The sequence below is a fragment of the Cucumis melo genome, chromosome 10 (genome assembly GCF_025177605.1).
Source record: "Cucumis melo cultivar AY chromosome 10, USDA_Cmelo_AY_1.0, whole genome shotgun sequence".
Lineage (NCBI taxonomy): Eukaryota > Viridiplantae > Streptophyta > Magnoliopsida > Cucurbitales > Cucurbitaceae > Cucumis > Cucumis melo.
This window is the reverse complement of record NC_066866.1, coordinates 21,453,628-21,465,298: the sequence shown is the minus strand read 5'-3', so window position 1 is coordinate 21,465,298 and position 11,671 is coordinate 21,453,628. Positions and strand designations below refer to the sequence as shown.

The 11,671-nt window shown below is 28.6% G+C and overlaps 1 protein-coding gene across 1 annotated transcript; it reads right to left on the bottom strand.

Moving 5' to 3' along the window:
* Positions 1-10,156: 10,156 nt before the first annotated feature.
* LOC103491915 (MLP-like protein 328) lies at positions 10,157-11,131 on the bottom strand. The gene is made up of 2 exons (XM_008452032.3): positions 10,814-11,131; positions 10,157-10,668 (listed from the first exon to the last, which is right to left on the bottom strand). Exons 1-2 carry the CDS (start codon positions 11,004-11,006, stop codon positions 10,406-10,408), a joined length of 456 nt encoding a protein of 151 aa, XP_008450254.1. The 5' UTR covers positions 11,007-11,131; the 3' UTR covers positions 10,157-10,405.
* Positions 11,132-11,671: the final 540 nt, after the last annotated feature.

Here is an 11,671-nt window from a genome sequence, read left to right as displayed (position 1 = left end):
GAAAAATGAATTTTAATGACGCTACTAATCAAGGTATTGTGTCATTAAAAATAAAAAAGATGGGGTGAGGTACAATTGTGTTGTTGAAAATTATTTATTTACACAATTCTATTTTTCTTGACACATTTAAAGCGTCGTTAATTATCAACAAATTTTTTGTATCAGTTAAAAAATTACGAAATAAAAAACCTCAAATTTCAAAATTTGTTAATTCGCTCTCTCACGCAATTAAAATTATATGACAATATCATATTTTCTCTCATAATTTTCTCTCTCTACCAAAAACGCGAAAGTCTAGGCTCTCTACCTATTTCATGCATATATTCATTATTTTTATAATTTTATATAGAATTAGAATCTAGACTCTATTACGAACCCAATGCAATGAAAAACACTTAAAACAAAGTCCGAACAAACAAAAACGGGTAAATCGAAGATCATAGATCAATTGGTAAATAACCAAAAAGATTCGATACTTTCGTGCGTAAACACCTCAAGGTCGCGAGTTCGAATCCTAGTCGAGCGTATTCCTTTATTCTCCATTTTTGAAAGACTTCTCGCGCGCACCTTCTCCACTCTTCAGCCAATCTACGCTTGCCACGTGTCATCTTCTCCTCACGCGGGCACCTTTGATGTCTTGTGTTCGAATCTCATAGCTGCAAATCATTTTTTTCTCACATATTTTCAATGGGATTCTTGTAAATATATAACAACTTTCCAAACATCCTCTCCTTTCCGTCAAATTGAGCTCGCGCCTGGTCCTGAAGTTATGAGTTCGAAACCCATGAAGCCATTATTTTTACGTCTTTTCTATATATAACTCATTTTTCCGTAAATCTTAATCAATTTTCAGTTATTTTTGATCCATTCATAAATCCAACTCCAATTTTCACCCAAATTCTTTTTAAATATCATTTTTTCAGAACTGTCCCATCTTATTGTGTCATTTTTCTCTAAAAAACATTCCATCAATCTTTTATTCCAATAGAGAGGTAATCTTCTACGAGGTAAGAGGATCATGGGTATTCAATTTATTTGAGAGTTTCTTCCATTTTTCTTCTAATTTAGCATGTTAATTATTTAATTTTTGTTCAAGAACGAATTCAATTCCATGTGATCTCTATGAAATAATCTTTTAATTTGCTCTTGATTGTTTAATTAGTATGCAAGATACATTTTGTTTAGAAAATTAAAGTTCAAAATTCAATTGATTATCTTTGTCTACAAGAAATATTTTTTTGATCCAATGGAGGGGTAATCTTATAAGAAGTTGTAGATACAACATTTTTTCCTTTATTTATTATTTTATTTTATTTATTTACTTTATTTTTATTTTATTTTGAAAGTTGGATTTGAATTTGAATTTAACTTTTTCTTTTTAAAAACAAAAACAAAAAAAAAATATCAGTCTCTTCCCTATTTTCCCTCAACTAACTCAATTTTCTCACTCCCACCTTCTCAGGATTTTTTTGGAGGGTATGTTTGAGATCAATTTAAAGGGTCGAAAAAAAGCTAAGGAAACTATTTTGTCAAAGGTAACTTTTTTTAAAAAAAATTCCTCTCTTTCCCTTCCCTCTTGAGGGTTGAAAAAAAGCTAAGTAAAACTATTCTGTCAAATTGTTCTTCAAACGTAATTTTTTCTTTTAATTTCCTCCATTTCCCTTCCCTTCTGAGAGTGTGATCAATTATAATGATGTAGTTTTTCAAATTTGTTTTTTTTGTAATTTCGTTAATTAATTTTAAGGTGACTTTAATTTTGTCAAGGTTAGGCCTGTTAGGCTTAGGCCAATTGGGTTTACTGTGCTTTTATTGTTATTTCAAATTTAGGCCAATTGAGTTTATGGTGGTCTTTTTGTTAGTTCAAATTTAGGTCAATTGAATTTATTGTTGTTTAGGTCTATTAAATTTATTGTTGCATCAAATTTAGCAGATTTATGCCAATTATTTTGAATGTGATTCAAATTTGTTAGATTTAGGTCATCTAAGATTTTAATTTTGTTAGGTTTAGACCAATTGAATTTATGGTTGCTTCAAATTTAGTAGATTAAGGCCAATTGATTCAAATTTGTTATATTTAGGTCATTTTATTCTATATTCTTTAAATTTGTTATGTTTAAGCCAATTGATTTAATTTGGTTGTTGTTAATTTTTTGGTTTACTGTTTATTATTGATTAGAGACATAATAGTTTGTTAGGTTTGATATTTATTTTACAAACCTGTATTATTTCTCAACTTGTATATTATATTAGATATATTATTTTATATTATTTTCAATATATTATTTTATATTATTATTTATAGATTGTATGGTTCTTGGCTTGCAATTAGTAAAAAATTTTCATTTTTCCCAAAAAAAAAAACATTTTTCCCCACTTAGATGACTTTTTTTTTGCTTTTACGAACTTCTGCCAATCTATGAAGTATCATGCTATGTAAGTTTCATTATCATCTAATTTTAAGATTTACAAATAGTGATAGGCTAAATTAAAAACTATAAGAGGATAAGATACAGAACTAGGACTTCTAAATTTAAGCCATTAAAGATTTTCTTATGTGTTGTATGTCAATGATGATGTTTTCTTGTTTTATGGTTCCTAGGAAAAAACAAGGATTATTTAGATCAATATATTGTCTACTCGATTTTTTGGGTTGAATTTGATAGAAGAGGAACAACAAGAGATCTTTGATAGCAACACTTCTCAATCCTTATGGTAAGAAAGTTTTGAAACTTACTTATTTTGCAACTGGATTTTATATATTATTTGGATTTTTGGAGTATGTAAAATTTTAATGTGTTTGGGATTTGTTACATTGTTTGTTGTTTTCTCATAACATTAGTTGCAACTTTTGTTCTTGGAATAACTTTGAGAATGATGTGAACTTAATTTATCATGAACTTCGTTAGGGATCAAATAATGAGTTAATATATTGCATAAGAAACAATAATTGTATAACTTACGTAGTTTGCTATTCATTATTAGGGCTTCCGAACTTGCAAGAAAGAAGAAGCCTTTGTGGAGGGTAATCAAGATATGGGGTGGAGATTTAGTAAAAGAAAGAGGTAAGCGTGCTTTATGTTTTGTAATATAACTTAACTATTTTATTTTAGGAATCATGTTAACATGTACTTAGAAATGTTGCTTTCACTATCCTGCAGTGGTAGCCATTGAAAATCTATTTTGTGCGATCCGCTTACATATATGTTTTAGGAATCATGTTCACACGTACTTAGGAACTTAATTTACACATATGACATCTATTATAGGAATCATGTTGTTTTGTATTTACTTTGGAGGAGGGGGGCTAAGGATAAGTTTATGCTCAGTTTCAACTTGGTGCAAACTAGAACATTGCTTGGTCTATAAAGATTGAATCGAAACTTACATTTGCAACATTTATATACTATGCTTATGTCTATGCTTATGTAGTCAGTTTTCTTTTTTTTTAATCTTTTGCATTTCTTATGGATCTTTTATTAAAAGACTTGGTTGTATGAACTTTGGACGCTTATTTTGAAAAGTTTATTGGTCTGCTTATTAAGAAGGTGATTTTTGTTTAGCATGTACTTAATATTAATATAAATATTTATGCTTATGCTTATGCTTTTTTCGTAATGAATGTTGGCTAAGTTCATTTTCTTCAAATTTGCAGGTAGTTGAAGAATCCATGGACCATGGTATCGATCATGTTCTCATTTATGCGTTAGTTTGATTAGATTAGGTCACACATACATGTAATATTACAGTAAATTTATCTTTTGGATTATTGTAAAATCTTTACCGATAATGTAAGTTATATTTTTTATTATCAATATAAATATCTTTCCAAACATATGTGGGTAATGCTGAAATTTAGTATTTAATTTTTTTTTTAAAGAAGAAATATATGACAGAAAAATATGTGTTGCGAAAATGAAGAATAACGACACCAAACATGTATCGACATATAAGCTTTTATTAAACAGAAACAGTGTCGTTAAAGCACATTTCTTGACAACAATTTTGTGTAACGAAATATTTACAACGACAATATATTAGTGTCGAGTTATATTGAAAGGTGACACACTTAAAGCGTCATTATAAGAGTATAATGACACACTTAAAGCGTCATTATAAGAGTATAATGACAATATATTGGTGTCGAGTGATAGATAACGGTGACACATTTAAATTGTCAATGTAATAGTATTTAACATTATAAACATGGCATGAATATTAATCATAACGCTCTCAATCAGGAGATTAATATTTCAAGCATCATCATTAACATAAATCAGTCATCATCATCAACATAACTCAGTCATAACTATCAGTCATCACATATGCCATCAATATATTATGCATTTTAGCTACACCAATGCATAATAGAGAAATCACATGCAAACTCTTAACTTCAGCACGAGGGTCTAGTGGGAGAATCTCTTATCTTGAGAGTACAAAAAATATAAAATATTTCTAACAGCAACAATCAAGCTTTCTCACAGAATCAAGTCCTAAATACAAACAAAATTAATTAATAATTTTGTTAACTAATATCTACCAAATATTTAATTAGGGTTCCCAAACTTACCAACAAATGGGGTTGAAACCAATTCGACCTTTGAGATAGAATTTCTCAAATAACTCTTCCAAAAATTAACTAAAAGATCCTTTAAGAAAAATAATCCAAAAAGAAAATTCTAACTTAAATCTAAAATTATATTATTTAGAGTCCAAAATTAATATCTCATGGGTATTATCCAAAACCCATTAAAATTTACGAAAACTTATTAAAATAGGTGGAAAAATGACCAAAAACAAGATTGGTGGCTTGAAAACGGCTTGGTGGCTAAACTAAAAAGGAAATTGGCTCAGGTGGCTAAGGACTGACGCACGCGGCTCAGTGAGGAAGGCCAAATGCAATCAACTCAGCTTAATGAGAGGAAGATTGGCTCGGCTAGCACTTTAGCTCGGACACGACTTCGAAGCAAGGGAATAGCTCGACTTACACCACACGACTCGAACGAAAGATGGGGGCTCGCGTGCGGGTTGGATCACAAAGATGTTCCTCAGGTTGCTAATGGCTCGCAAAGATGGCTAGCCAACGAACGGTCGGCTTGCGTTTGATGGAACTCGGCTCGGCCTCACACGGATGATTGTCGAACACGCGACTTCGATTGCAAGGCTCGCCGGTCGAACAAAGATCACACAAGACGGAGGGAAAGCACGATTGTTCATGATGACTTAGAGTTGCTAGAGACGTTGCTGAGTGGAACGACAAGCGAGGCAAGGTAGACTAAGATGGAGAATGAAATCGAAGAGTGGACGTGCGGCAGAGACGAGCAAGGCGGCAGCGGATCTTGAGCGGCTAAGGTTAAGCAAAAAGAGGAAGCTAGGGTTTCTCAATGAAGAGGATAAAATGCACGTTTCCCCATGAGGCCTATTTAAATAAAAATAATAATAATATTATTATTATTACTTTTTACTTTTTACTTTTTCCTTTTTCCTTTTTCCTTTTTCCTTTTTCCTCAATCTTTTCCAAATAAATCAATCATATATTCTCTCTCTTCATTTAACTAGCCATAAAATCTTCCATTTTATCTCTTTTTCTCCTCTTTCCATGCTATTTCCATAATATAATTATTCTTATTTACAATAACTTAAATAATTATATATACCCATATATAATTACCCAAAATTCTCTAAACTTCACAAACATCATTAAACAACAACAATCAACTTAAATTATATCTTTCATAATACCAAAATCTTATCCAATAATTAAATAATCCCAATTTCCAATAATTCTCAAATTATTTTAAATTAACGACCTATTAATTTCAACATGCTTCAAATTAGAACTTAAGATAATTAAACTGAAATTACCTTACTTTAGGGTGTTACAGTCTTATTTTTTATTATTATTTTGCAACCTTTCTTTTATTTTTTTTCAAAATGTTATTTGGTTCAAAATCGTGTGCCAACTATAAAAGATCATGAAAAAAATTGTTGTCATATTGTATAGTCAAATCTAAATGATCGTGTAGCAAAGAATTTTAAAAAATCGTTTAGTTTGGATAGTCAAATTTAAATGATCAAATCTAAACGATCGTGTACCAAATCTACACGATCGTATACGAAAAAAATCTTGGAAACAAATCGTTGAGATTTGGCTACCCAAATTTAAATAATCAAATCCAAGTGAACGTGTACCAAATATAAATGATCATGTACTAAAAAATTTGGAAAACAAATTGTCTATATTTAGCTACCCAAATTTAAACGATCGTATAGGAAAGAATAATCAAATCTAAAAAATTGTGTAACAAAGAATCTCGAAAAAAAATCGTTTAAATTTGGATAGTCAAATCTAAACAATTATGTAGAAAAGAAGAGCCAAATCTAAACGATCGTTTACCAAATATATTCTAGGTGCCAATTAATCATAAGGTATTTTTTGTATTTTCCATTGTTAGTCTGTAGTTTTTTTTTTCGTTTTTGAAATTGTTTTATACAGTATAAATATTTTGTTGTTTTGTTATTTTTTTTAAAAGAGCCCTTATAATTACCCTTATTAGTAAAAAATTGTAATTCAAACTTTAGAGCCTTTTAATATACTAGTTTTTTTCACGTACGTTGCACGTGAATGTATGTATCTTTTAAAATATAAAATTAATAATATAAGTTATATAAGTATTTGATTAATAATTATATTTTCATATTTGATTAATAATTATATTTTCATACTTTTATAAAAAAAATTCACCTAATTTAGAGTTACATCTCATCATGTTTTACTTCTATGTAGAATTAATATTTCATTGATAATTATAATTAATGGTAGAGATGTTTCAAAATTAATTTCTATTAAATAGTGGATGTAAGTTTTTTTTCGTCTCTTTATTTCAAGTTTAGTTATGAATTAAAATGTGATAATATTTAATTTACCTTTTTTCAAAAATTAATATTATATCTCTAAATTATAGAATAATTTTGAATTAATATTATTGAAGATAATTGAAATTAGAAATAGAAGTTATAAAAAAAAAAAAAAAAGAGAATTAAGTAATATAATAATACTAATTTTTAAATTTAAAAACACATTCTCCAAAAAAGTGAGAAATTTTAGAATGTTGATCTAGAAAACATAACAAAGAGATATACTAATTTAAGATAAAAGACATAATGAAAAATAAGTTATTATGTCATTTTACTTTCTCATTTTAGCTAGAAAAATAAAACGAAAAATAAAATATAAAAGAATATGGAAGAAATTTTTTTCATTCTACTCATCTATATAACTAAAAGATAACAAAAAAAAAAAAGAAATAGAAAAGAAGATAATATTTACAAAGAAATGAAAGAAAATATTTGTATAGATCTCCAACACCGAGGTAATAAATCTTGTCTTCTTGTATTTTCCTTTTCTCCTGATTGATGTGCGACTTTCTAGATTCAATATTTATCTTTATCTTCTCATATTTCTTGTCTCATTGCACTTCCCTCTCCATTTTTGTTGTTGTAAGGAAGTAAGAGGTACCGTACATTTAGATTGAATAAATTGGTAAAAAGTGTGGGTTAGAGAATTCTTAAAAGGCTTTTTTGAATTTATTATCATGCCTATACAAATTCTTCCACTACCATAAAGTTAATTAGGGTCATAATATTTTTCAATTAAATATTGAAATGGTTAAAGAAATGGAGAGAAATGGTTAAAATTCACCCATTATACATGATTGAAGTTGAATGACAAAATTATCATCAAATGAACATTAAGAATACTTATAATCAAAAGGGTAAAATAGACTAAAAAAATTTCTCCATATAAGAGCTTTTATATATACTATAGATTATAGATTTTATTTTAGGAAAATTTTCATAAATATAACAAATCAGTAAAATATTTACGGCACGTGTAACAAAACCAATGAAGTTAGCCATTTTTTAAATATTTCAAGTTTGTCCTTCCGTCTTTATTCTCCTTTTCGCTGCGATTTCTTTCCATCGTCTTTCTTCTTTTTCTTTATTTTTCCCAAATTGTTATTTGGTTCAAGATTATGTATCAAATATAAAAGTATTTTTATTTCTAACTTTTTATTTGGTTGTTCAAGATTGTGTAGACTTGAAAAAAATCGTCGTTTAGATTTAGTTTAAATTTAGGTAGCCAAATGTTTGTTTACAAAAAAAATAGCAATCATATATAAAGAATCTTGAATAAAATTGTTTAGATTGGGGCAGCAAAATCTAAACGATCGTGTACCAAACGAATTTTTTAAAAATCGTTTAGCCAAATCTAGACAATCGCGTACCAAAGAATTTTTAAAAACTAAACGATATGTAGCCAAATCTAAACTTTCGTGTACCAAATTTTGAAAAAAAAATTATCGTTTAAGTTTGGCTACCCAAATCTGAACGATCAAATCTAAACGATTGTGTACCAAAATCTAAACGGTCGTGTACGCCAAATTAAACGATATAATTGAAAAAATAAATCATTTATATTTGGCTATCCAAATCTAAACTAGCCAAATCTAAACGATCGTGTACCAAATATATTAAGTGCGTTGTTAACAGTATAGTTCACATGACATTTTTTATATTTTTTATTGTGGGCATGTAGACTTTTTCCGTTTTCAAAATTATTTTATAGAGTATAAATATTTTATCTTGTTTTACTATGTTTTTGGAAAACCCCTGTAATTACCCTTTTTAGTATAAAAATGTTATTCAAACTTTGGAGCCTTTGAATATATTAGAGATTTTATTTTATATATATATTATTTCAAATAATATATCTATTAAGGAAACTCGTGTATCACGCGGATAAGTTTGAATTACATCATTGTTTTTTCCAATAATTAGCGTTACTACTTTATATACAAAATTTCTTTTTGTTTATTCATATTATTTTTTAATAATTGCCAATAACAATAATAATAATTGCCAACGACTTTTGAGAACAAAATTTGTTTTATATTCCTACAATAATGCACACCTTCAAGTTAACGTTATTACTAACTCTACCACCCATGTCTTGTAAACCATCGACAATTACCACATGAAAAATCCCCATTCAAATAAAATTTATATTTTATATATCAAACTTGAATTATAAATCTGGACAATATAATGTTTGTTTTGACATTTTTCTCTTGTCCGCTTCTAAAATTTGAATTTTCGGATATGAATTGTTTCAAAGTTTTGTTAGGTTTAAATCCTATTGTCTAACACATAAGAAAAGCGTGGTGGACTTCTATAATCCATAAAAAAAATATGGTTCCTTTTATATTCCTTCCTAGTCATTACTAACTTTTGTATTCTTAGATAAAATTCTAAAAAAAAAAAGGGAATTGGACAAAACCAGTTTAGATAAACTTTTTATATATATATGAACATTATTTGTACAAACAATAATTATAAAGTTTTTTGAATTATACTTCCTTTTCAGAGTAAACACAGATAAATGGTTTGAACTTTGAAGGATAAGAAGAAATCAATATGAAGGAAAAAACCTCATTCTTCCTTATTGATGATGGAACGTAACAATTAACTTGATCTCATAATTAAATTTTAATTGAATGAGCATTTTAGTTGTGGATTACAATTATTAGCCTTTATAATTGTGGGACATAACTGTCAACAACCATATTTTCAAATATGTTATTCACCTTTATCTTAACTTTCAAAGCATTTATAAAATAACCCTGGGGTAAATATGCATTTCCATTTACTTTTTTCTGTTTAGTTTCTTACTCTTCACTTGCACTAATTGGCTATTTATCTTCAACTCAACAAATATTCAATCATTTTTGTTCTTCATTGTGGGAATTGGTATTCTTATTTATCATTCTCTAATAGCCCAAGCATAGTCCTCATCTTGAATTTGGTGGATTATAATTATTGGATCAAATTAAACACTACTAATTTAAGATGAGTGGACTCAATGTGAAGAAACCAGTTTTTGCTTTAGAATTTTGAAAATTAGCAAATTTTTTGAAAAATCATATGCAGCGTCGTGTTTACGTCTTGAATATCCAACTCCCATTGTCCCTTACACAAATTTACAACATAAAATGTATTATTTCTGGACATTAGTCATAGTCGTGACTCGCTTTGGGATCGATACCATTTTTATACCCATATACTATATTTGTTATTTTCTCAATACATTTATGGAGAGAGAAGCAATATATATATTTTAAGCAAGCATAACAATGAGCTTCATCCATTTTACAATGAGAATGACCCTTATTATATTTTTACATAATCCATAAACTTCAAACAACCATAGTAATAAAAACATATTCAAATCAATCCTGAGACAGAACTCGAAAAGCAAACCACAACCCTTTTGACTCGAACATAATCAAACATATCCAAATGCTGGAGCAAGATGAAGCTCAGAGAACACATACAACATCATATTTTATTTAAGGTGAGATTCGATATCCTTAGTGAGATTATTCATAAGATCAAGATATTTGTAAGGATAAGGAGAGCCATCATTAAGTTTCTCATACTCCAATGTTAAAACTGCTAAGCTGTGTTCAGGTCCCTTTGGCACAACTTGATATGTTCCCTTAAAAACTTTGTAATGCTCAAAAACATCTCCTTCCAATCCAATTAAAGTTACTGCCAACTTCTCGTCATCAAACTCCACTTGTTCTTTGAAAACCTCAGCCTTACCATCTTAATACAAATCACATAGGAATGAAACAAAACGAAATGAATTAGTAAAACTTAGAGAAAAAGAAAAAAAAGAAAAAAAAAAAAGCCAACTAAGTGTAGTTGTGGCCGTCGTCAGGGTTGCAGTTATAGTCATAATTATACGTACCGACGGTGTAGCTCCAAATCTTGATAGAGCCATGACCATGGGTGTCCCAATCCCCTTCATGAACTTCAACATTTTGGATTATGTTTGGGGAAATATTGGGAACATGAGAAACTTGGTCTTTGAAGATTTTGTAGTACTTCTCAGCAGGTGCATTTATTTCTAATTCACTCACAAATTTTCCCACAAGAGACATGGTTTTCGAAAAGCTCTTAACAGATTAATAACTTCAAGAACGTATGCACAACAAAAAACCCTAATGCCTTCCCCCTTTTATGTAACTCCTTAGGATGAATTATTATTATTATATTCCATTGATGAATTATTATCATTATTATTATATTCCATTGATGAGTTATTTTTAAAAGATATTATATTATTTGTTCAATGATTTTAAATCAAAGAAACAGTTGCAAACAATTAAATTCAAACTATTAGCATATATCGCTACATTTTAAAAAATTACAAATATAGCAAAATCTCTCATAGTAATATTTTAAAAACATTAAAAATATAGCAAAATTTATCAAAATCTATCACTCGTAGACCCTGTTGCACATATTGATCTATCACTAATGTTGGATTTTATGCCCTAAAACTCATAGTTTGTAGTTTAAAATTATATTCCATTCAATAAAGTGGTTATTGAGAACCTATTAGTGAAAATAGAATACTATAATCTTGAATCCAATAAACTAATGTCCTAGACTTGAACTTTATGTAGAGACATACATGTGGATCAAGTTTGAGTATATAGCCCATACGGTCTTTAGTGTATGAATAAGGTTGGGAGCTTCATTCTGGGGATCTATAGATGCGGTTCGCTTTGTAGTTAGTACAAATGATGTGATTCTAAATCAT

What these genes read in the sequence shown, in the direction of transcription:
- LOC103491915 (XM_008452032.3), bottom strand. Translation starts at nt 11,006, where the DNA reads ATGTCTCTTGTGGGAAAATTTGTGAGTGAATTAGAAATAAATGCACCT. An exon ending in GATTTGGAGCTACACCGTCG is followed by an intron (nt 10,669 to 10,813) that starts GTACGTATAATT and finishes ATTTGTATTAAG; the next exon opens with ATGGTAAGGCTGAGGTTTTC.